Genomic DNA, 26824 nt, shown 5'->3' with positions numbered 1-26824 from the left:
GTTTTTACTGCGGATTCCGCTGCGGCTTTACACCTGCAGTTTTCTATTGGAGCAGGTGTAAAACCGCAGTGGAATCAGCACAAAGAATTGACATGCTGCAGAATGTAAACCTCTGCGTTTCCGTGCGTTTTTTTTTTTTAGCTGCATGTGCACTGCGGATTTCGTTTCCCATAGGTTAATATGGTACTGTAAACTCATGGGAAACCGCTGCGGATCCGCAGCAAAATCCGCAGCGTGTGCACATACCCTAATAGTTATACAGGGGGGTATCATAGTTGTATGTGGGAGGAGTGCCCCAATGGCCATACATAGAGGGGGGCTCATAGTTATACGTGGGAGGAGAAGTGCCCACTAATGGCCGCTGCAGATTTGCAGCAATTTTCCATGTGTTGTACAGTATCATGTAAGCATATGGAAAAAAAAATCCGCAGTACACATGCTGCAGAAAATACCGTACAGAATCACTGTGTTGGATTTTCCGCAGCATGTCAATTCTTTGTGCGGATTCCGCAGCGGTTTACACCTGTTCCTCAATAGGAATCCGCAGGTGTAAATCTGCACAAAAACTGCAGCTAATCCGCAGCGTGTTTTACCTGTGGATTTTGCAAAAACTGTGCGGGAAAATCTGCACACGAATCGCGTGCACATAACCTTAGTGTTTTTACATTGTGCTATTAGCTGCAGCTTGGCTCCTTTTGGCAGGTCATGTTTTAATAAAACCGCTTTGGTTTTGGAAACTTCCTGTTAGCTTTGATAAAACAGTCACGCATTTTCAACTGCAATCACTCTGCAGAAACAAATACATTTTTCATACATCTTATTCAAGTCCACAGAGAAAATACACGCCCAAGATGCATTTACTGCACATGCTGCGGTTTTCAAAACAATGCAGGTCAGTTTACACAGCGGTAAAAAAAAACAAAAAACGCGGGCAGGAGATTTCTATAAATTCCATCCACTTTGCTGGAACTGGAAGAAGCTGCATTAAAAGCTCATGGTGGGGAGGAAGGAATTCAATCTGTTATTCTAGATATTTATTTAATGTCCATGACCAGTCTGATTCCGTCTGCAAGTTCAGCCACTTAATGTGGACCTGACATCAATAACCTCAGTGACCCCATTGTGACGAGACGCATAGAAGGCAGTGGAGGTCCCATGCGGCCACCACATGTGCTACATTCCCATTGTCTTATCATTTAAAGGCAAAACAAATAAGACCCAATCAAGACTTGCATCATGTGAATTCGGACACCTGGCGATATATTATTACAGCACAGCTCCCATTATAGCAGGCGGCACCCTCCAGGCATAACTATAAGGGGCACCCTTATATATAATTATTAGGGGTAACCTCCGACCCACCTACTGGGAGATGGGAGGGCACTCCTGTGTAACTATTAGGGGGGCTCTCACCCCTCACTCCCATGTATAAGCCCACCATGTATATTAGGCTACGTTCACATTTGCGTTGTTGGGCGCGTCGACGCAAACCAACAACGCATGTACACAACGCAGCGTTTTGCGACGCATGCGATGTCATAAGATCCTACAGATCAGGAATTTCGGTGCAGGGAAAATGCTGCAAGTAGCATCCTCTGCGCCCTGTCTTGTGCGTCTATATATGATGCATGCGTCGTAAAACGCAGTACAACGCATATCGGCGCATGTCCATGTGCCCCCCATGTTAAAGATAGGGGGCGCATGGCGTATTTCCTAAAGATCCCGCTCCAAGGCACAATAGCTGAATGATTAAGCTGCTGGTTTGGCCTATGGCTCTCCTGCTCCTCCCACCCTTTGTCCCCAATAAATAGGATCACAGGGATGAGCACTACTGTGTTCCCTAGGAAGCTGCTGCTGGAAGCATGGCACTGGCTTATCACCTGGAGAAAAAAAGTTTGGCCAGTGAAAAATGGACTTTCCTGCTTTTCACTCTCCCCTGACATCATTGTCAGGGAGTAGGAGGCCCCCATATAGTCTAATCTGTTGGCAACTTAACCGTATTTGATACTCAATGTCATGCACAATTTAATTACTTTGGTTAGGCTACGTTCAGACTAGCGTTGTGCGCCGCTGCGTCGGCAACGCACAACGCACGCAAAAAACGCGGCAAAACGCTGCGTTTTGCGACGCGTGCGTCGTTTTTTGCCGAAAATCGGACGCAAGAAAAATGCAACTTGTTGCGTTTTCTTGGTCCGACGCTTGCGGCAAAAAAGACGCACGCGTCGCAAAACGCAAAAACGCTTGCGTCCCCCATGTTAAACATAGGGGCGCATGACGCGTGCGTCGCCCGACGCTAACCCGACGCACACTAGCACAACGCTAGTGTGAACGTTGCCTTAATGTTTCAACTGCTGTGCACCATCGTCAGAAATGTACTGCAACTGAGGATTGGTGTACGATTCTGTCATAATTTTCACCAGTTTGTTGCATCGGTGTAATATGAAAATGCCAAAAATTGCTGAATTCTTGCGCACACATTTTGCAATATGTCAAGCAGTTTTACATCATAATTTTGGAAAGCTGAATGAATGTGGGCTGCTCTTTCATAAAATCAGACTTTATTCAGGATTTTTCTGACCAGTATTAAGAGAATTGTTCCTAATCTAAACTCTGCTACCTTTTTAATGGCGAAATTAAAAACCGTAACCCAGCGTGTTCAAGGGAGCAGTTGGTATGAAATGAGAGCAAAAGCTGGCCACTTGTGACCTGGTGGCCAGCCTGCCTTAACCCCTTAGTGACCGAGCCAAATTTTTGAAATCTGACCAGTGTCACTTTATGTGGTAATAACTCTGCAACGCTTCAACAAATCCCAGTGATTTTGAGATTGTTTTTTCGTGACACATTATACTTTATGATAATGGTAAATTTTGTTCAACATTTTTTGTTTATTTATAAAAAATATCAAAAATTTGAGAAAAATGTTAAAAAATTAGCAATTTTCTAAATTTGAATGATTATCACTTTAATCCAGATAGTCATACAACAGCAAACCATTAATAAATAACATTTCCCACATGTCTGCTTTACATCAGCACCATTTGTAAAATGTTATTTTATTTTGTTAGCATTTTAGGAGGTTTAAAAATGTAGCAGCAATTTTTCATTTTTTCAAAGAAATTTACAAAATTAATTTTTTTAGGGACTTATCCATGTTTGAAGTGACTTTAGGGGTCCCATATATTGGGAAACCCACAAACGTGATACCATTTTAAAAACAGCACCCCTAAACATATTGAAAACTGCTGTCAGGTAGTTTATTAACCCTTCAGGTGCTTTACAGGAATTAATGCAAAGTGTATTTTTACCACCTAAATGTTGCTAACTTCTAAACAGATTACTACAGCCGTCAGACTCTAAGGCCACTATTTGGTCATGAATTGCCATGGCAAACATAAGGACAACAAAATCATGATCTGAGGGCACCAATTGTGACAAAGAAGAAGCCCCCACACTCTGTTAACCATTTATAATGAAGTAGTCACTATTGACAGCAGCATCTAAGGGGTTAAACAGATTTAGATGGTGCAAATACTGATCGTGGCTGGTACAGCAAGTTGTCAGCTATAGTGTACAACCGACAGATGCTGGATTGTCATCTGTATGGGGAGGCTATTCTCTTATATCTCAGGTCAGTTAAAAGATGTATTGGCGGTCATTAAGGGGTTAAAGGGAACCTGTCGGCAGATGTATGCTGCCCAAACCGTTGGCAGCATGTCAGCCATGGCCTGTACAATCTCAGCCATGTGTGGTTGTCTCTGAAATGCTCGGCAGGGATCCCGCCACGTGGGTGACTACTCATACAAGTGTCATCTGGGGCCTCTCCCGTCTAACTCCGGGGACTGAGAAGCCTCTGTATGCACAGGCAGGGGTTTCAGTCATTGTCAGCATGCAGGGAGAAGTGGCAGGGGACCCGCCTGTATAACTAGTCACCCGTGTGGCTCGGCTATTAAGTGGTTTTCTCTGAAACAACGCAGCGTTTCAGAGACCAACATACATGGCTGTTATTGCAGAGCCCGGTGATGATACATGCTGCCCAAACTGAGGGCAACATGCATCAGCTGACAGGTTCCCTTGTAAAGGGGTGTTTTTTTGCTGAAAAGTCTCCAGTCACTCTGTGCACACTATGTACATGCAGTCATGTGACTGCTCGCTTGTACTGCATACACAGGGTAATCGTGACAGTGTGTGTTACACACTATCATCATTTGACAGTTTATAGATTACTGGTAGTTTTGCCAGACTGATTGTAAAGGCCTTAACCTCTGGCAGTACAGTAAATGGTAGTTTTGTTTTTGTCCTAGTAACATAACAGAACAGAATTGATGGGGAATCGGCAAACTGATGATGGCTCCCTCCTCGTAGAACAGTATGTTCAGAAATGATGTGGGGAGAAGATCACGGGTTAGCTCTCCGGCTCCTTCCCATCTGCCTCTGCATAGTATCTTCACCTAGTAGCCTGATTCTCTTCTACACCTAAAGTCGGACAAACACTCCCTATCGTCCTCCCCCACCCCACATGGTCTATTAAAGGGAACCCTCAGCAGGGTTTTGCTATGTAATCTGAAGGTAGCATGCGGTTAGGGGCTGAGACTTGGCTTTCTGCTTATTCGGCTGTGCATATATACAATGAGTGGTTTATCAGCATAAGATTATCGTTGTCTGGCATAGACTCGTAGACCAGCCCCTCCACTGGCACAGATTAGCAGCTTACCGTCACATTACAATGCACACAAAAAGCAGTGGTGTGGATGAGGGCACCTTTCTGAGCTCTGCTACATCTGCGCCCAGTAACCAAAGTGACACATTACTGTAATCCGGGTCTTTCCTGACATTAAGCAGATCTCAGATGATGGTACAAAACCTGCTGACATATTTCCTTTTTAACCCCTTACCGGCATCGGACGTACTATACCGTCCGATGCCGGCTCCCCTGCTTTGATGCAGGGCTCTGCGGTGAGCCCGCACCAAAGCTGGGACATGTCAGCTGTTTTGAACAGCTGACATGTGCCCGTAATAGGCGCGGGCAGAATCGCGATCTGCCCGCACCTATTAACTAGTTAAATGCCGCTGTCAAACGCAGACAGCGGCATTTAACTACCGCTTCCGGCCGGGCGGTCGGAAATGACGTCATCGCCGACCCCCGTCACATGATCGGAGGTCGGCGATGCTTGTGAATGGTAACCATAGAGGTCCTTGAGACCTCTATGGTTACTGATTGCCCGTCGCTGTGAGCGCCACCCTGTGGTCGGCGCTCACAGCACACGTGCAATTCTGCTACATAGCAGCGATCAGCAGATCGCTGCTATGTAGCAGAGCCGATCGTGCTATGCCTGCTTCTAGCCTCCCATGGAGGCTATTGAAGCATGGCAAAAGTAAAAAAAAAAAAGTTTAAAAAAATGTGAAAAAAATAAAAAAAACATAAAAGTTTAAATCACCCCCCTTTCGCCCCAATCAAAATAAATCAATAAAAAAAAATATCAAATCTACGCATATTTGGTATCGCCGCGCTCAGAATCGCCCGATCTATCAATTAAAAAAAAGTATTAACCTGATCGCTGAACAGCGTAGCGGGAAAAAAATTCGAAACGCCAGAATTACGTTTTTTTGGTCGCAGCGACATTGCATTAAAATGCAATAACGGGCGATCAAAAGAACGTATCTGCACCGAAATGCTATCATTAAAAACGTCATCTCGGCACGCAAAAAATAAGCCCTCAACCGACCCCAGATGATGAAAATTGGAGACGCTACGAGTATCGGAAAATGGCGCAATTTTTTTTTTTTTTTTTAGCAAAGTTTGGATTTTTTTTTCACCACTTAGATAAAAAATAACCTAATCATGTTTGGTGTCTATGAACTCGTAATGACCTGGAGAATCATAATGGCAGGTCATTTTTAGCATTTAGTGAACCTAGCAAAAAAGCCAAACAAAAAACCAATGTGGGATTGCACTTTTTTTGCAATTTCACCACACTTGGAATTTTTTTCCCGTTTTCTAGTACACGACATGCTAAAACCAATGATGTCGTTCAAAAGTACAACTCGTCCCGCAAAAAATAAGCCCTCACATGGCCAAATTGACAGAAAAATAAAAAAGTTATGGCTCTGGGAAGGAGGGGAGCGAAAAACGAACACGGAAAAACAAAAAATCCCCCGGTCATGAAGGGGTTAAAGGGAACCTGTCACTAGAAAAAATAATGCTGTTAACCTGCAGATATGGGGTTATTAGCACTACCATGCTGGCCACCGCCTGCACTTGGTTTTCTCCCCGCAGATAGGCTAACTTTATTTTCCCCGGCAGCATTCCTGTTTTAGTCACGGGGCCGGCGCTGGTTGTCACAGCTCCAAGTATAGAGTGGTAGCCCCCGGCCCTGACTGACAGCTGGCCCCAATGCCGGGGGGCGCGGTGTGTACATAGAGCAGTAACAGACCAAACCGCTGCACGACCAGCTCTACCATCACCTATTGTATCCTCACCCATCCCTTGTAGATTGTGAGCCCTCGCGGGCAGGGTCCTCTCCTCCTGCACTAGTTATGATTGTACCTGTTTTTATGTATACCCCTCCTCACATGTAAAGCGCCATGGAATAAATGGCGCTATAACAAATAATAACTGAACCGGCGTCGCCCCCATGACGGAAATTGGAGCGCTTCCGTTGAGAATGCAGTTAATTTTCTCCCCACAGCGTTGGAATATAAACAGGCGCCTGGTTGGTTAGTAACACTATTAACTCTACGGGTTAATAGTGTGTTGTGTTTTTTTATTTTTTGTGATAAGTTACCTTTTAAGGCCGTATCAGTATTTTGAATATTTCATCCCATTTTTGCAAATTAAACACTACAAGCTGCTCATTTTGCTTTTCTTAGCAGCCTCGTCAGATCCTGGAAACGTCATGCCATTGGATCGCATTATCCACCGGTTTAAGGTGACACAGATGTCAGGGTGGAGAGGACTATTATTACTTATTAGCCTGTTTGTCAGGTTGTCACTTCATGTTATGTGCTCACGTGCCTCAGGCGCATGGACTGTGTTGTCTCAGCTCTTCTCCAGAAACGTGATGTCCTTGGCTGGCTTAGTTGAAGCACCTTACAATGTTACGCTTTGCCATCTTTAGACCTGAGCTCCGGATGCCAGTAGGGGCACTGTGCCAGTAGGGCAGTGTTTACTAGTAGTACAATTACTAATGGTTGTGGAATTCAATTGTTTTGTTTTGAAACTTGTTGGTTTTTAAGTGGGAGCTGTCATCTAACTTAATGGGTTGTCCCAAAAAAAAAAAAACATCTATCTATCTCATTAGATGGTGGCCCGATTCTAGCTCATCGGGTATTCTAGAATATGTATAGTAGTATATAGCACAGGCCACGTAGTATATAGGAATACGGGCACCATATCGCTGTTAACTTTTTTTTTTTAAAGTTATATACTCACCTTCCGGCGGCCCCCAGATCCAGCCCAGGCATTTACCGATGTTCCTTGCGACGCTCCGGTCCCAAAAATGCATTGCGGCAATAACACGTGATGATGTAGCGGACTCGTGAGACCGCTACGTCATGTCCAGTCATTGCCGCAATGCATTCTTGGGACCGGAGCGCCGCGAGGAGCGGGAAAGGTGCCGGAAGGTGAGAATGTACTGATTTTTCACTTTTTATTTTTAACATTTGATCTGCATAGGCAGCATCAATAGTAAAAAGTTGGTCACACAGGGTTAATAGTAGCGTTAACAGACTGCGTTATGCCACGGTGTAACGCAGTCTGTTTAACCCCTTCCCGACCTATGACGCATACGCTGCGTCATGAAAGTCGGTGCCAATCCAACCTGTGACGCAGCGTATGCGTCATGGCAGAATCGTGTTCCTGCAAGTCGGGTGAAAGGGTTAACTGAAATTGCACCCAACCTGCAGGTACAGGGGGACTTGTACTTTACCCCAGGGGGGGTGACTTAGCCCCCACTTGGCTACGATCGCCCTGGTGACCACTTTGTCACCAACCCCCAAATCTGATTGGAGCTAGTGTCCATGTGACGCTATCTCTCCATTCAGATGTGGAGGGGCAGAGAGAACCATGGCTGCCTCGCTGTCCAGCTTCATGCCTTCCGTGGAAGCTGCTGCGATCGCCGCTGCAGTTACCAACACTGCTATCGCCGCCGCCAGGTACTCCCCCCTGCTTCTCCCTAAACACCCCCCCCCCCCCCCCCCGGTGATCACCTCCTCCTCCCTGACCCGGAGATCATCCTCCTCCTGCTGCATCTCACCTGACAGCCCCGCCCCAGTGATCCCCCTGATCAACCCCCCCCCCGATCTGTGGATCGCCCCCTGCCCCGCTGGTGGCCCTGCTGACGAGAGTAGGAGGTCTTGGGAGGATCGAAGATTGCGTGAGAAGATAGTGGGAAATTAGTTCAGAGATATAGGGAGGGGACAGGTTGTGGACGGCTTTGTAGCTCAGTGTTGGTAGTTTGAACTGGATTCGTTGGGGAATTGGGAGCCAGTGGAGGGATTTGCAGAAGCGAGGAGAGAGGTGGATTAGCCGGGCAGCAGAGTTGAGGACAGACTGGAGTGGTGCAAGGGCGTTAGCGGGGAGGCCACAGAGGAGGGTGTTGCAGTAATCGAGGCGGGAGATAAGGGCATGCACAAGAGTTTTGGTAGATTGTGGGGTGAGGAAGGGATGGATTCTGGCAATATTTGAGTTGGAGGTGGCAAGAGTTTGGACGTGCGGTTTGAAGGACAGGGCAGAGTTGAGTTACCCCGATGCAGTGGATTTCAGGTGCGGGAGAGAGCATGATGCCGTTTACCATAATAGATAGAACAGGTAGGGGGGATACGCGAGATGGGGGAAAGATGAGTTCGGTTTTGTCTACATTGAGTTTTAGGAAGTGATAGTTGTAGGAGGATATGGCTGATAGACACTCTGGGATTCTGGACAGCAGAGAGGTGACATCTGAGCCAGAGAGGTAGATCTGAGTGTCGTCCGCATACAGGTGGTCCTGGAAGCCATGGGAGTTTAAGTTGTCCTAGGTCAAGAGTAATGGATGGGTGTCTTATAGACGCCTCTCCATTACTAAGCTACAGGGCAAGTGGGAAGAGCTGGGCAAAGCGCATCTAATAGATGTGCCTTTCCTGGCCAGCTGTGGGCTGCTGTTTTTAGGCTGGGGGCCTATATCAATGGCTCCTTTCCAGTCTGAGAATAGCAGCCCCCAGCTGTGAGCTTTAGCAAGGCTCGTTGTCAAAAATGGGGGGGGGGGGACCCCTACGCTACGCTACGCTGTTTTTTAAAATTTATTTAAAAAAAAAAAAAACTGGGGACCCCTTATTCTTGATAACCGACCTTGCAGAAGCTGACCGCTGGGGGTTGCAGCCCCTAGCTGCGAGTTTTGTCTGGTTGGTTGAATAAAATAAGGGGGAACCAACGTTGGGTTTTTCATTCGTTTCCGAACGATTGCAGCTGGCGGCTGTGGAATGCCCCCATCATCTGCACCTACTGTCACTGGTATTAGCGTCAACAGGTGTCGGATGATGGGTATAACGGTCCCAAAACCACCACCTGCTGTCATTCGTTCTTTAATATAATGTTCTTCATTCTCCTGCTCGCTGTCAGAGCAGGGGAGAATGATGAAAGCCAGCTTCAGCACCAGGTGCCGGGGAACAGTGCTTACTGTAGCACTTCTTCCCCGGCGGCCATCTTGTGTGCTGTATGTGTTTACACGGACCCATTGACTTGTATGTATCTGTGTGATCCGTGCAGCTGCACAAAAACGGACATGTCCACGTGTGGGGCACACTTGCATCTTGTCCATGAAAACTGTCACCACACGTACCAGAGACACTGATGTGTGAAACCGGCCTAAAATGATACCTTGGTTGATATGCAAATTGCCTCTTTTGAGAAATAGAGGACTTAAACTCTATAGCGCCACCTGTTGTAAGTAGTGATCCTACAAGTCACAATCAACCCTTTAACGAGTCGGGCAATATGACTTGGGATAAAAGCCAAATCAGTATCTCAATTCGGACACGGGGTTTCAGACTGTTGGCCCTCGTCAGTGCGAAGCATGAGAACTGATTTGGCTAGGTGAGAGGCTCTGGACTGGGGTCTGAGGGGTTGGTTGATGAAATCCGTCTTGTGGTTTTGTTTAATCTTTATTTTCAGTTAATGATATGGTCGTGCTCCGGGGCGGCCCGTGTCTTCATGTGGTGCTCTGATTAGGTATTCATAATGCAGACTGGTCACTGATCCCTCACTGACCTGTCCCCTAGTTTACATAATGCAAAAAAAACCCTTCTGCAGCCGTATGTACGGATTATAATTAATGTTAAGGTTATCCTGATAAAAAATTTTTTTGAAAATGGTGCCCTCATAGTAGCAGCTATCTGTGTATTTACAAGTGATCCAGTAGCTGCTACTGTGCCTCGGAGGTGCCAACATAGTGGAGACTTTTTTTTTTTTTTCTTTTTTCCTTTAGCAAGTTGGTGGCCAGTGCCATTTTCAAACTGTTTTGTTTAGGAATTTATGGATAACATGAAAGAAATGAATTACATATGTGATCAGGCTGCAGCGCAGGCGCCACCGCCGCCGGCTGCCTGACGAAAGTTTTTTTTTTTTTTTTTTTTTTTTTTTTTACAAAGCATGTACATATAACATTCATCATGCAAAATAGGGGCCAGATCAGTAACATGTCAGAAGCCATACAGATAAATACCTAATCATAACACACACACACACACACACACACACACACACACACACACACACACACACACACACACACACACACACACACACACACACACACACACACACACACCGCCCTGGAGCACGGGCATATCTTTAGCTCAAAACTGAAAATTAAGATTATACAACAAGACAGATTTCATCACTGGGTAATATTGTAATAATGTTGCCGACCTGACACTGTGTGTAGGTTACTGTGCACAATCCTGCTGACGGGTGCCCTTTAACTGCTTGGTAGTGATGAGCAAATATACTCGTTACTCGAGATTTTCCGAGTATTATTTTAGTGCTCAGAGATTTTGTTTTCTTCGCCGCAGCTGAATGATTTACATGTTAGCCAGCATAAGTAAGTACATGTGGGGATTCCCTAGCAACCAGGCAACCCCCACATGTACTTATGCTAGCTAACAGATGTAAATCATTCAGCTGTGGTGAAGAAAACAAAATCTCTGAGCACTAAAATACTCGGAGGATCCCCGAGCGTGCTCGAGAAATCTCGAGTAACGAGTATATTCGCTCATCACTACTGCTTGGCCTTCCAGAGAGAAGCTGTAAATTCGAGGAGTTCTGGGATTTATCCACACAGATAAAAGTTGAAAATTTGAGCTGTTTTTGTATCAATTCTTCTCTGCACACTTTATATCTTTTAATATTTCCATTGTCCATAAACACCCACAGATCATGTCAGCCGTCACCCACAGATCATGTCAGCCGTCGGCTGGTAAACCTCAGTCCTTGAAACCTTTTTCTGTGCTCTGACCTAGTGACACATTTTCATGCTGCCGCATCATGTATTGGCTGGAAGCGGGCCAGCCTCATGGCTGTAATGCTCCATCGGCGTCTGCGGGGTCCTACGTAACCACGGTCTCTTCAGACGAGTAGCTGGGGAGGTGTGCATCTGCAGAGGGGGTAGCTGGTGTCTGTGATCCGCTCCCATTATTTTAGGTTTGGTGAATACAGAGTCTCCTTGTAGCAATGTATTGGGGGTGGATTACGGTATCTTTGTTCTTTGACACTTGTAAAATGTTTGTCACGTGTGAACATGTATTTTAATGTTCAGAAATAATTACGGTAAATGTCACATTTCTCATGACATGGGGCATATTCATTTGAGCTAGGCATTACAACCGCTCTGTAATGCCACTTACGCAAAATACCACCATGTAAAAGTATTTGTAATCTGAAACCCAGACTTGGTCCAAAATGCAGAAGAGACGTGTGTTTCCTGACTGACAAATATTCATGCACACAAGTTAAAACTAATGCTGCTGCATGAAAGGATTTTCACCCCAGATATATTTTTATTTTTTTATTAAACCACCTGATAAATCATAAGGTGACATTTCAGAAGCATGTGAAATAGAAAGCCTTATGGGCATGCTTATTAAAGGGTTTTGGCCACTCTGTAAGGTTATGTGCACATGATGCGGATTTACTGCGGATCCGCGGCGTTTTTTCCGCGCAGAAACGCTGCAGATCCGGAAAGTGATTTGCAGTACAATGTAAATCAATAGGAAAACAAATGCTGTGCTACTGGTGCGGAAAATTCCGCATGGAAAACGCTGCAGATCAAAAGGAGCATGTCACTACTTTTGTGCAGATCTGCAGCGTTTCTGCTCCCTTCCATTATAGAAATCCACAGGGGTACAAAACGCACAAAATCTGCATAAAAAAAACTCAGCAAATCTGCGCCTGTTTTCTGCCAGGAGATGCAGATTTTGTGCAGGAAATTCTGCACCCCAATCTGCAACGTGTGCAAATAGCTTTAACACTTGCCGTGTTTTTGCAGGCCGCTTTTGCGGGCCCAATAGATTTCTATGGGACTGCAAAAATTCTTTGGAACCCCATATGGACATGAGGGCCGTATTTACGGCCGTGAAAAAATATCAAGCCTGCTCAATATTTTTTACGGACACTGCCCCATTGAAATCAATTGGGCCGGAAAAACATTGGAAGCTTGGCCAGTGTTGATTTTTGCGGTACACCGTGAAGGCCATATTTTTACTAGGACCCTGCCATGTACTTCCTGTTTATCACTTCGAAGAACCTACAGAGACACGAGATGGACCTATTCCAAACCAGAAAAACGGTGATCCAAGAAGATTTTTGCAGCACACCGTGAAAACTACAGCAATACGGCCCGCAAAAAGCACGGCAAGTGTAAGACGCCAAGGCCTCATGCATGCCAGTGTTATGCTATTAACATAGTGCACCATATTCATCTAGGGAGGTTTCATATGTGCTAAAGGGAACCTGACATTCTCTACACTGTGGTGTTTCAGAGAAAAAGTTTAAAATAAAAGCCGCTGGTGACTGAGCTACACAAGATTAGACAGGCGGGTCCTGTGCTGCCCTGGAGTGTAGGAGAGACCTGTCACTCCAGGGCAATGGGTGGCGTGAAGCTACTGGGGTCCTGTCTCTCTCTAATTTTGTGCTGCTCACTGCCTGTGGATCAGGCAACATCTTGTATCAGCTATCGGGTTTTCATTAACGCCAACCCCTATTGCAGTGAACATTTTGATATTTACATGCGTGCACACATCTCTGCTACATATGCACATATTGGCATAGGTGAGCGCCCGCACAGCTCTGCTACATATGCATGTGTAGGCTAGTGCCCGCACGCACCGCTCTGCTGCACATGTACAGAAGCGCCCACGCTGTATTTGTACATGACCTCATCTTGCCGTTCCTTCCAGACATGTGACTGATGACATGACCTGAAAGGTAGGACGTGCAGCCTCTGCTCAGGCCCTTGTGGCTTCCTCTGCTTTGCACCGATCACCCAGGAGGTGAGCGCAGTGCTCCAGCTCAGAAAGCTACCGCTGAACTAGAAGATGCGCACATTTTAGTAAGAAGTTTTTCTTACTAAAGTGGTCTTGTATTCCGAAACTCTGGTCCTTGCCTAGTCTGATAGTGACTTCCAACCTGTGTGATAGGCCGCAGCTGCTGAAACAATGCTGCAGGTTTCAAGGCTGAAATATACAGAACTGTTGAATTTAGGGAGAAGTATAAACAGAGATCAGGTGTTTCTATATGCTCAGCTTTCCACTGTTGGGTATGTTATTAATTTTTTTTTATGTACTGGATAAATAGTTGGGATCCTCTTTGTTGTCACTGCCGTCTTGTTCTGTATCATGTGACTTTAGCAGCCAATCGCTGGCTGTTGCCATGTTGTATCATCCATGTGCTGAATATGTATGTATATTACACTGGTCCTCTTTTGCTATAGGTGTCTGACCCAGTAGTGTTCTGAGCATGCCCCATGCTCAAATTGATCTAACAATTTTTCTATAGTGGCAAGATTTTCTGCTTTACTTTAACCCCTTAATGACCACCAATACGTCTTTTAACTGACCTGAGATATAAGAGAATAGCCTCCCCATACAGATGACAATCCAGCATCTGTTGGTTGTACACTATAGCTGACAACTTGCTGTACCAGCCACGATCAGTATTTGCACCATCTAAATCTGTTTAACCCCTTAGATGCTGCTGTCAATAGTGACTACATCATTATAAATGGTCAACAGAGTGTGGGGGCTTCTTCTTTATCCCAATTGGTGCCCTTATATCATGATTTAGTTGTCCTGATGTTTGCGATGGCAATTCATGACCAAATAGAGGCCTTAGAGTCTGACGGCTGTAGTAATCTGTTTAGAAGTTAGCAACATTTAGGTGGTAAAAATACACATTGCATTAATTCCTGTAAAGCACCTGAAGGGTTAATAAACTACCTGACAGCAGTTTTCAATATGTTAGGGGGTGCTGTTTTTAAAATGGAATCACGTTTGGGGGTTTCCCAATATATGGGACCCTTAAAGTTACTTCAAACATGGATAAGTCACTAAAAAAATAAATGTGGTAAATTTCTTTGAAAAAATGAAAAATTGCTGCTACATTTTTAAACCTCCTAAAATGCTAACAAAATAAAATAACATTTTACAAATGGTGCTGATGTAAAGCCGACATGTGGGAAATGTTATTTATTAGTGGTTTGCTGTTGTATGACTATCTGGATTAAAGGGATAATCATTCAAATTTAGAAAATTGCTAATTTTTTAACATTTTCCTCAAATTTTTTATATTTTTTATAAATAAACACAAAAAATGTTGAACTAAATTTACCATTATCATAAAGTATAATGTGTCACGAAAAAACAATCTCAAAATCACTGGGATTTGTTAAAGCGTTGCAGAGTTATTACCACATAAAGTGACACTGGTCAGATTTCAAAAATTTGGCTCGGTCACTAAGGGGTTAAAATAGTGTGGACTTCTACAGACAATATATTAACACTGCTCAACAGTTAGAGGAGTGAAGGTCCTGCTCCCAATCTGTAAGGAAATGGAGGACAAAATGGGTTAAGGTGCTTGTCATGTGTGGATCGCTGGTCCAGTCATTAGGGCATTTCAAATCAAAATGAATAGGAGGGACCATGAGGAAAAATCAGAAAGCGGAAGAGCTAGTGAAGTGATAGGCCCCTCTAAAGAGGTGTTTCTTAAAGCGTGCTGATAAATGGGGAGGGGGGCATTGGGTATTAGTTGGACTGTCCTGGTTAGTGTATTCCAGAACCCTGGCACAGCGCTAGAGAAGTCCTGGAGACGGAGGCGGGAGGTTTGGGGTATGGAAGGCATTAGTTTGAGTACTGTAGTTGCAGATCGGGGGCACTGGTAGGGTGATTAGGGAGGTGTATGGCAGTGAAAAGCTTTGAGGGTCAGATGTTTGAATTGTACAACTAATGACCATCCGTTATCAGAATTCCTATAGACTTCAGTATTAAAAAAAAAAATTGTTCCAGAGAGAGAGAGAGATATATATGTCTAAGGGGTACTTCCGTCTGTCTGTCCTTCTGTCACGGTTATTCGTTCGCTGATTGGTCTCGGCAGCTGCCTGTCATGGCTGCTGCGACCAATCAGCGACGGCCACAGTCCGATTAGTCACTCACTGCCCGGCGCCCGCTCCATACTCCCCTCCACTCACCGCTAACACAGGGTTAATGGCAGCGGTAACGGAGTGCGTTACACCGCGGGCCGTTACCGCTGCCAAACGCACTCCGTTACCGCTGCTATTAACCCTGTGTCCCCAACTATTTACTATTGATGCTGCCTACGCAGCATCAATAGTAAAAATAGGTCATGTTAAAAATAATAAAAAAAAACAAAAAACCTGCTATTCTCACCCTCCGCCGCCTTTCTCGCTCCTTGCCACGCTCCCGGGACCGCTCCATTGCTAGCGGCAGCTTCCGGTTCCGTCCCAGGGCTCGTGTGCGACAAGGACTGGACACTGTCATGTGACCGCGACATCATCATAGGTCCTGCTCACACCAGCCCTGGGACTGCAAGCTGCCGCTTGCAATGGAGCGATCCCAGGAGCGTGGCGAGGAGCGGGAAAGGCGGCGGATGGTGAGTATAGCAGGACTTCAACGGGCTATAGGTGAGTATATGTTTATTTAATTTTTTTTAAGTCTCTATACTACGTGGCTCTGTGCTGGGCAATAGACTACGTGGCTGGGCATTAGACTACGTGGACATGCATATTCTAGAATACCCGATGCGTTAGAATCGGGCCTCCATCTAGTGTATGTGTATATATTTCCTATCCTGCTAAAAGTCCCTTTATGGCAGCACTTCTCCCATTCTCATGAATGAGGCCTGTGCTGGAGCACTTCACTGTTGATCTCCCTGCAGAATGCAGTTTGCTGTTAATGAGCTTTATATGGTTATTCCCACCTTTAGCAGCTATCGCCTTTCCATAGATCAGTACCCAGTGATCAATAATCTCCATGATCCTTTTGCTGGTGTGATTGGCATTGTATGATAGGAAGTCAGGTTGGTTCTTACAGATTTGGACTTGGCACATAGTTTGGTCTTTCATGCATCTAATTAGTCTGCAGATCTGCTCTGCCATCATGCCTCTCTGATCATTAGTGGGGTTTGTTTTGTCTTCCACAGTTTGTGTGTTGGCAGATAATTCTGTAACTGGCTGCTTTATCCATTATCTGGCGTCCTTACAATGTGCCATTCTGGTGATGTCACTTATCTTGCTTTGTATAAACATTTCTTTTTCTCTGTATAGGATGAAATAATCGATAGTCCTGATCAAATTCTTTGTTGAACTGCTCACAGGATGTGATAATAGTGGCTGTAGAATGAAATAAACTTTATTTTTTTTTATTTTGTGTATCGTGGAGGTATTGGCAAAGTATCTGGCACCTACTTGGATTTAACAAAAGTTAGCAAATTGCCCTGTTTGATACCTATTTTGTTAATCTATCCGCAATGGAGAAGTTAGTTTTATTCTGCTCTGCAGCTGCTATGACATATTGTGTCCCGTTGAATGTGAAAGGACCCCTTTAAACTGTAGGATTGAGCCCGGTGTATACAGTATATGCTGACAAAAGCTACCCACATACCGTATATACTTTTAAAGGGAACCTGTCATGTTGAGTGATCTGCAGGATGTTGTAGAGCAAGGGGAGCTGACGAGATTAGACATTATTGTTGGAAGTTTCATTCTTAAGGCCCCTTCACATTTAGCGACGCTGCAGCGATACCGACAACGATCCGGATCGCTGCAGCGTCGCTGTTTGGTCGCTGGAGAGCTGTCACACAGACCGCTCTCCAGCGACCAACGATGCCGGTAACCAGGGTAAACATCGGGTAACTAAGCGCAGGGCCGCGCTTAGTAACCCGATGTTTACCCTGGTTACCATGCTAAAAGTAAAAAAAAACAAACAGTACATACTTACCTACAGCCGTCTGTCCTCCAGCGCTGCGCTCTGCTTCTCTGCTCTCCTCCTGTACTGTCTGGGAGCCGGAAAGCAGAGCGGTGACGTCACCGCTCTGCTTTCCGGCTCACAGCCAGTACAGGAGGAGAGCAGAGCACAGCGCTGGAGGACAGACAGCTGTAGGTAAGTATGTACTGTTTGTTTTTTTTTACTTTTAGCATGGTAACCAGGGTAAACATCGGGTTACTAAGCGCGGCCCTGCGCTTAGTTACCCGATGTTTACCCTGGTTACCAGTGAAGACATCGCTGGATCGGTGTCACACACGCCGATTCAGCGATGTCTGCGGGGAGTCCAGCGACCAAATAAAGTTCTGGACTTTATTCAGCGACCAACGAACTCCCAGCAGGGGCCTGATCGTTGGTCGCTGTCACACAGAACGATTTCATTAACGATATCGTTAACCATATCGTTATGTGTGAAGGTACCTTTAGGCTATGTGCACACGTACAGGTTTTTTCGCTTTTCTTGTGTTTTTTTCATACATTATGCATTCTATCATTTAGAATGCATTCTGCATGTTTTGTGCACATGGATGCGTTTTTTTTTTCCACGAAAAAAACGCATCGCGGTAAAAAAGTGAACATGTTCATTATTTTTGCGGATTTTCTGGATTTTTCCTGCAATTCTATGCATTTGGAAAAAAAACGCGTCAAAATCGCAGTAAAAATGCATGCGGATTTCTTGCAGAAATGTCCAGTTTTTGTCAGGAAAACTTCTGCAAGAAATCCTGATCGTGTGCACATAGCCTAAAGGTACCGTCACACTCAGCAACTTTACAACGAGAACGACAACGGTCCGTGACGTTGCAGCGTCCTGGATAGCGATCTCGTTGTGTTTGACACGCAGCAGCGATCAGGATCCCGCTGTGATATCGCTGGTCGGAGCTAGAAGTCCAGAACTTTATTTGGTCGTCGGGTCGGCATGTATCGTCGTGTTTGACAGTAAAAGCAACGATGCCAGCAATGTTTTTACATGGAGCGAGAACGAGAAGTACGTCACTGGATCGCTCCTGCATCGTTCTGGAGCTGCTGTGTTTGACGTCTCTACAGCGACCTAAACAGCGACGCTGCAGCGATCGGCTCGTTGTCTATATCGCTGCAGCGTCGCTGAGTGTGATGGTACCTTAACTTGCTTTTTGTTAATTGAAAAATCTCTCATGTTGTATACATAGGAGTCCAGAGGGTGGTCCTAGTTGGTGATTAAATCTTCCCTGTATCACGGCACAGTGATGATGGCCAGTCCCCTTGTAGGGGCGACCTATGGACTTGCACATAAACAAACTGCAGGGATTTCAATGAATAAATTTCTAGTTATACTGAACCTTTGATAACAAATGTATATCTATCTCTCATTCTTGGCTGCTTTATACCGTGTACATGCAGTCTGATCTGCAGGCAGTAATGTGGCAGGTTCCCTGTGTTTCCATAAGCCCCCATTTGCCATATGCACACACGTGTCCCCTGTCCGGCTGATGTGCAGCTATATACTATTTCAAGGTGTAGGATGGGGTTGCAGGCAGTGCTTCTATAAGACTGTCACCAAAAAAAGTATACTGTTTTTTTTTTTTTTCCCTGCTGTGGGTCCATATGGTGAACGGTCACCTCTTCCCATCCCGACTGGCCTCGTGTTGGCCATATACCTACCGTACTTCCTATGCTCAAGAGTAGCCAGCAATGAAGTGTGCATTTCACATTCTTAGTAGCAGACCTAACGCAGCAGCATTTAAGGGGATCCTTACACATTTCATAAACTTCATCTACGGTGTATTGTTACCCCCCTGCTGTTCCGATAGATGGTGGCGGGGGGCTGTTTTTCCTGATCATTTCTATGGGAGTTACAGAAGTCGCCTGTCTCTGCAGTGTAGCTGGGTGGAGTTATTCTTGTTGTAGCCATTAACGCCTGAGATGAGAGCACCCTTTTAATATGTTCGGGAACTCATGGAAACTGCTTTTTTGGGCTCCCAATGCTAAATTGTAAAGCTGTCGTCTCCAGTCCTCACTTGTGACGTTGTTTCCTACTAGAGAAGAGCTATTCTACCCACCTTTTTCCAGTAAGCATTCCTCTGGACGGACTAGGATGGTATAGTGGTCTGTATGCACAGTGTAACATGTAAAATGAGATGTGCTGCGGTGTGTACAGGCGGAAGTGTCCCCCATGGGGTTTGTACTGTACGCCTCCATTACTGTAGTAGAATAGTAATACACATGTGAAAATACACTGGAGCCTTGTAAATATTGTTAGCACATTTTGCTGTTAAAACGCTGAGCTGTGCATGGTACTAATGTGATATTGGACTGATCTGCTTTTTGTTTTCTCAAACATCTGCACTTGTGAAAGACAAAGAATTCCCTGAAAACAAACAGTTGCTCCATTATCAGTTAAGAAAACATGACCCCCCTCATGTGCAGTCACTGTCCCTCACTTTAATGAGGGCCTGTGACTTTCTCAAAAGTGGAGTTAAATTCTTTCTAAAAATCCTTAAGCTCCCTTGATTCTGCAACCCTTCCGTTCTTTGCTCTGCCTCACTTCATTGCAGAGATTTTCACTTACTGTCAGTGTCCAGAGTGATCAGCAGTCGAGCTATGAAAGCCGACACCCCAGAGAAGTCTGTGAAGAAATGGCCAGTTGGTTTGCAAGCAGAAACTTCACATACTGCGCTCTAAAAGCAACAAGTGTGAATATCTCTGCAAAGGAGCAATGCAAAGCAGAAGAGCATGGCAGAATTGGGGGAAGTGAGGGCAATTTACCAGGCATTTAACTCCGAGAAAGTGACTGTCCTTCTTTTAAGTGTGAATGCACATTGTGCAGATTTGTTATACAGCACCAGAAAATTAGATGAGATCCCAATAATCTTGATGGAGGGAAGGCTCACAAGAGACTCTTGTATTTTTGGTAAAATGTTTAAATAGAATGGTATACATAGAAATTCTCCGCTAGATGCCCGCTAGTCATGTGTCGTATGCAGACAACTTGGTAGGCTCCTGACTGCAGCAGGGAGAATTTGATGTTGCTAATAAGAATCTGATCCTTTAACTTGTCGGGAATCTGACTAGGGGCACAGTCAGACGGGCGTAAAACACATCCGATCGCAACAGTGCACGGACTGTCCCAACGGCTCTCCTGATCGGAGCATGACAGCCAGGGCTGTAGAGTCTGTCGGTATAAAATAAACCGACTCCTAAAATATATCATTGGGTACAGTAGTACAATACAGGATGTGTTGTAGATTTTTTTTTTTTTTTTTTTTTCGTAAGAATTGATAAAATGTCCTATAAATTTCTGTTCTGTTCCTGATCTTGGCTTTTGGTTGATTCCATGCTGCACTTTGTGCCTGCTCAGTAGTGAGGCAGGGCTATGGAGTCGGAGGTTTGACTTGCCAATGCCACAGCCCTGGTGACTGTCTTGTATTTCTATTGAGCTGGGGTCCGGAGCGGTGTCGGGCAGTCCGTCTGACTGCGCCCTTCAGGCTGCATACGTTTACCTGTAGTACTGTGGATGGCATTTGGACTGATAGTTTCATAAGTCCATAGACACATCTGTTTGAACACCGATCTGTGACACTCCGTGCCTCTCCTATTCTCATCAGTTTGCAGACTGGAGTTGGCCATTAAAGTTTATGGGGATCAGTTTTCTGTTAAGAGAAAATGGATAAAGTAATAGTCTACCTGCTTAAAGGGGTTGTCCACTACTAGGACAACCCCCCCTTCTTGATCAAAATGTTCGACTCCCCATTAAAAAAAAAATAAATAAAAAAATTCTGCCGGAGCTGTTCCCATGGTGTCGACACTCGCGGTCCCAGGACCCTCGTGCTGTTATTGTGATGCTGGTGCCCAATCAGTGCTGGCGTTGGTGTTTCCGCCTTCAGACAAATCGAAGATGAAGAGCAAGTCCGGGCTGCGGCTTCTCTTGGCGCCAGCGGTGATGGGGCGCCAGTGTCACAACAGCTCGGGAGCCCCAGGAGAACGAGTTCTGGCACCACGAGAACAGTGCCAGCAAGAGGGTAAAAATGTATTTTATCTGGGCTAAGCGTGCGATATGAGATGATGTCCAAGTAGTGGATTACTACTTTTAAGTTTTTGAAATCACATGAGGAAATGAAAGACAGAACAACATGGAGTCCAAGTGGATGATATGAAAGAACAATCCGTTATACAGGGCTGTAAAAATTCACAATTGTGTGAATCTAATCATTGGCTAATGTGTGCAGGGCCTGCTGATACAGAGATAAGCCAACAGTCTGTGTGTACAGGGGTGGTGGCCGACTAGATGTTTGGCCATGTCCAATTTCATACTGCCCATCGCTTTGTTCTCTGCTGGCTGGCATAGATGTCTGTTATTGGCTTTCTCACCAAAAACACACGCTTTCCGAAGATCACTCCTATGTATGAGAGGAACGGCAGAGACTGCCAGTAGCCGAAGCATCGTTCATCCGATATCCATCTGTGTAGGAGCCTTTAAAACCACAGAAAACCTCTACATTGTTTGTTGTCCATAGTCCTTTTTGCACTATTTAAAGGCTAAATCCTGAACAAGCTATTTATAAAAAAAAGTGATATTATGCATGTTTATCTTCCCCATATACTGCAGTAAACTTATATTTTTTTATTTATTTTTTTATAAAGGTTAAGAGAAGTTTCTGAAAAACTGAATAAATACAACTTAAGCAGGTGAGTGTATAGACTGAAGCCAAGCAGGACCTTTTATCTCTAATTATGACAAATTATTGAGCTCTGAGTGAGCGAGATGTTTTGGTTGGTGTGGTTGATGAGAATCGAGAGTGGTCCGAGGATGAGGAAACTTCCGGGAGGAGCACAGACACCTGCTGTTGGGAGGACACAAGCCTGGCGGGTTGTGTTGCAACTTGTGTAAGTTTCTCTCGATGACCCCCACCGCCAGATCATCTCATGCTGTCCATCCATGTGCCCTCGTGCACTGTTGGCAAGCGGCTACATACAGGGTGTGAGCGGCCTTACGGTGTCGGGTTAGATCCATAAACCATCTTGTCGGTTTACAAGGATCAATCCTTGTGGAGAATCTGCATTTACAGCTGTGTTTAATGAAATATATTGACCCACTTTATTGCCTGCAGAGCGGTTGAACTCAGATCACAGGACATTTGATGTTTTTTATTGCTAGATAGACTCTCTTGCAGACAAAAAAACCCCCACAATGATCATAAAGCTCAAGTATAATCCATTTAATGCATTTTGCCCTGTTTTCTGTGCAGCCACCCGCCTCTGAATGTACTGGAACAGACGACTATAAAGCAATGTGTGGTTGGACCGAACCACGCGGCTTTCCTCCTGGAGGTACACTGGTAGCGCTGTATTTCCTCCTCCTGATATGATTGACTGCAGCAGTCGCTTCTTTCTAATGACTTTCAATGATCCTTTGTTTCTCATTAGGATGGCAGAATCTGCAGAATTGGCTTTTTAGTCCAACCAGACAGACTAGAATTGAGTAAACCAGAAAACAATGATGGGTAAGACGGTGTTTTTTATTTATTTTTGTTAATGTATCTGGTGACCGCCTTCCTGATACACGTGTGCATACAGTGAGGACGGCTAGTCAATGGCTGCAAGGATTTTGATAAATAAAATACAAGTTATGCTAAATATTTCCCCAGATACATATAAATTTCTTTTTTTGCAATATCATGTACAGCTTTTTAGTCCCGTTTTTAGCTACTGGTAGAAGCATTGTGACACCCTAGCTCAATGTCACCTTGTACCGTTAGCCCCATGGCGTGTACCATCACGAAATTTGAAAAAAAAAAAACCAAAACCTGATCTTAAGGCTTCAGAGTTTTGCTGGGTTCAAAAGTGTCTTGCTGAGAATTGCTGTGGTTTTGAAATGTAGTTATCGACTGCATGGCTCTAATGGGTGAAACATTAAGAATGAAGAAAAAAAACAAAGAAACCCTATTCTTGCCTCATATCCAACACAAAAAAAGCTCCCATATGACGTCGACAGAGATAAAAAGAAAACAAAAAAACAAACAAGCAAATACTTGCTACATGGTTTAAAGGGTAAGGCTAGGGTCACATTGCGTTAGCGCAATCCGCTAGCGCTAAACGGATTGCACTAACGCAATGTTTTTAACGGGGCCGCGTCCCGGGGTCGCGGTAACGTCCCCGCTCGCGCAAATCCACGATCTGCCAGAGCGGGGAACGGACCGCGGGCGCGCCTCGGACGCTGCAAGTAGCGTCCGCGGCGCGCCAGGAAACACCGGCGCGTCGCTAGCGCGTGCCGAACATGGCACGCGCTAGTGCTGCGCGTTCCCATTGCCGTGAATGGGCGCGCTAACGGACGCGTTGCACGGCATTAATTTCGCCGTGCAACGCTGTCCGTTAGCGCGTTCCCATTAACGCAATGGGAACCAAGCCTTAATCCTCAGTTTTGCAATGATTGTGGCTGGAGAAATGCAGGGTCCCTGCACAGGGCAAGGTCACTGCTTCTCACCTGCTCACTGCTGGTTATGACTTTCATTAACCTTAGAGGTCGCTTAAGTTTAAACCTGGATTGTCGCTGGGCTGAAATCTGGGACTGGGGAAAGCATCTTGGCAGTTGTCTTTTACTGGGCTGTTCCTTATATTGGCCGGTTACTAGATCTTTCTAAAATATTAGTAGAGACCCTCTTAAGGGGAAACCTAACTGTGTGGTGCTACTGGAGCATCAGTGCTTTAGTATTGGTTCGTGCAGCTCGCACTGAATCTCTCCTAAAGGGAGTCAGGGCCGCAAAAAAAAGGGTGACAATCTAAGGCTGCCGTCTCACTAGCAGTATTTGTCAGTATTTTACATCAGTATTTGTGAGCCAAAACCAGGAGTGGAACAAGTAGAGGAAAAGTATAATAGAAACATATGCACAACTTCTGTATTTATCACCCACCCCTGGTTTTGGCTTACAAATACTGATGTAAAATACTGACCAAATACTGAGTGTGACGGCAGCCTAAAAAGCCTGATGTAGAGGCATCGACAACGATTCCAGGGATGTCACTGGCCTGCTTGCTGCAGTCTTGATTAAAACTTTATTGTTTTTTTTTTTTTTTTTTTTTTTTAACTCCCTGTATGAGTTGTCCAATCATAAACAGGCTGCAACACAGCAGGAAAAAGGGGTGATTTAATTTTTTTTTTTTACTTTTGCCATTCTTCAATAGCCTCCATGGGAGGCGAGAAGCTGGCATAGCCTGATCGGCTCTGCTACATAGGAGTGATCGTAAGATCGCTCCTATGTTGCTGAATTACAGGCTTGCTATGAGTGCCGACCACAGGGTGGCGCTCACAGCAAGCCAGCATCAGCAACCATAGAGGTCTCAAGGAGAACTCTGGTTGTTATGCCGACGCATCGCTGACCCCCAATCATGTGACGGGGGTCGGCGATGTTGCCATTTCCGGCCGGAAGCGCCGGTTAAATGCCGCTGTCGGCATTTGACAGCGGCATTTATCTAGTAAATAGCGGTGGGTGAATTGCAATTTCACCCGCCGCTATTGCGTGCACATGTCAGCTGTTCAAAACAGCTGACGTGTCCGGGCTTTGAGGTGGGCTCACCGCCGGAGCTCACATCAAAGCAGGGGACCCGACCTCTGCAGTAATAGTACAGCAGAGGTCAGTAAGGGGTTAAACCTTAATAAGGCACCCATAAGTTGTGCGCCTGTGAATGTGTGGTCACTGAATTGGTGTTTTCCAATGTGCCACATGGGGCGTAATCCTCCCAGCAAGATCCCAAGGGTGTTGCTTAGGCTGGTTTCTTGCCAGACCAAGTCCCGGAGCATTTCTTTGTACCTGGGGTTCCAGGCTTCTTGACGTCCCAGCTGGTGGTGCTTTCTTTACTTTTTGACTGATGTGACCTCTTTTATTTTCAGTTCAAAGTTGAACAGTGGCTCAGGGGCAGGAAGGACATCCAGGCCAGGCAGGACTAGTGATTCTCCCTGGTTTTTGTCTGGCTCAGAGACTCTGGGCAGACTGGCAGGCAACACCCTTGGGTAAGTAGTAATAGGGTTAAGGCTGAAAATATCTATTTAACTATACTTTTTTTATTTTAATGGAAGTTACATATGTATTTTCAATGTGCGTAGGAGAAACTGCAACCAATGAGGATGAATACAGCTTTTTCCAAGTAGGCCACAAATGTGGCACCTCTCAATGTAGTCCAGGTGATTGTATAGATCAGGGGTGGGCAATTAATTTTGCCATGGGGCCGCATGAGAAATTGGGAAGGTTTTAGAGGGCCGGACTAATATAATGAACTCATTTTTACCCAATACTGTAGTATACATATGCTATCTTTTCCCCCACTTTAGGTAGTATTCTCCATGTAGCCCCCAATTATTGTGTCACCCTGTGTTTTCAACACTCCTGTGTCATCCTGTGTATTCTGCACCGTTTCACCCTGTGCATCCTGCACCCCTGTGTCTCCCTGTGTATCCTGCACTCCTGTGTTTCTCTGGATATTTTTCACCCCCATGTCACCCTGTGTATCCTGCACCCCTGTGTATCCTGCACCCCCGTGTCGCCGTGGGTATCCGGTGGCTGCACTATATGGCTGTGTCCCCTATATTATCCTCTGTCTCTTATAAGTACAGATAAGAGATGCCACCTCTGCCACTCACCCCCAGCCCAGAACACACATGCTTCCTACAGGACTGGGCCCTGGCTCTCTGGAAATTGATGCTTGCTGGTTTCTCTGCTGATTCTGAGGATTGTTTTGGTTGAATTTCCCTGGGAGCAGATATGGACCCCAGACGCACAGGCTTCAGCTGCAGATTAGTGTCTCGTCATACCCGTGTCGTGTCCACCTCGGCATTAGGTAGTACATGGACGTGTACATTCCCCGGGTCTGCACCGTTCGTCTTCCCATCACACGTCCCCGCTGGCCTCCTCTCCATGGCTCCACTAGAAAATGCAGGAGTCCTGTCACTACCTAATGCCAGAAGGGCCGGCTCGGCCATGGGCGTGTGTGGATCGCTGTCCCCGATCCGGTTTTCTTTGTCAGTCAGGGAGCCGTTTCGCTCCCCCTTATGAAATAACTTGCACTTTTAGGTCAGATGAATAATTTACATAGGCATCCTCCCTCACTCTCCCCAGCAACACGGGGACCCCATCTACCCCTGACAGTGTGGCTACTCACCCGAAGACCACCAGCCAGCAACTTTCACCGCAGCACATCCCGCGTGGCGCTGGAGTGACGTACAGGGCCGGCCAGTGAGCACCACCCCGCCCACCCACCAGCGTCGCCCTGACCGCCGATGCAAGATCACATGGGACCCCATATGATCAACGCATCAGACAGCGGGCGGAGTCAG

The 26824-nt window shown here is 45.6% G+C and overlaps 1 protein-coding gene across 9 annotated transcripts in view; it reads left to right on the top strand.

The window, feature by feature from the left end:
- UBR5 (ubiquitin protein ligase E3 component n-recognin 5) overlaps positions 1-26824 on the top strand; it is a 110623-nt gene that overhangs the window by 2654 nt on the left and 81145 nt on the right. For all 9 annotated transcript variants that reach the window (XM_069731726.1, XM_069731727.1, XM_069731722.1 and 6 more), the window contains exons 2-5: positions 22141-22185; positions 22746-22827; positions 22924-23000; positions 25385-25504. In XM_069731726.1, coding sequence (XP_069587827.1) covers positions 22141-22185; positions 22746-22827; positions 22924-23000; positions 25385-25504 — 324 coding nt within the window. The remainder of the gene's footprint in view (positions 1-22140; positions 22186-22745; positions 22828-22923; positions 23001-25384; positions 25505-26824) is intronic.

The sequence above is a fragment of the Ranitomeya imitator genome, chromosome 6, assembly GCF_032444005.1.
Source record: "Ranitomeya imitator isolate aRanImi1 chromosome 6, aRanImi1.pri, whole genome shotgun sequence".
NCBI classification, from domain to species: Eukaryota; Metazoa; Chordata; class Amphibia; order Anura; family Dendrobatidae; genus Ranitomeya; species Ranitomeya imitator.
Note: the sequence above shows the minus strand (reverse complement) of the source record. Positions and strands in the feature narration are given on the sequence as shown.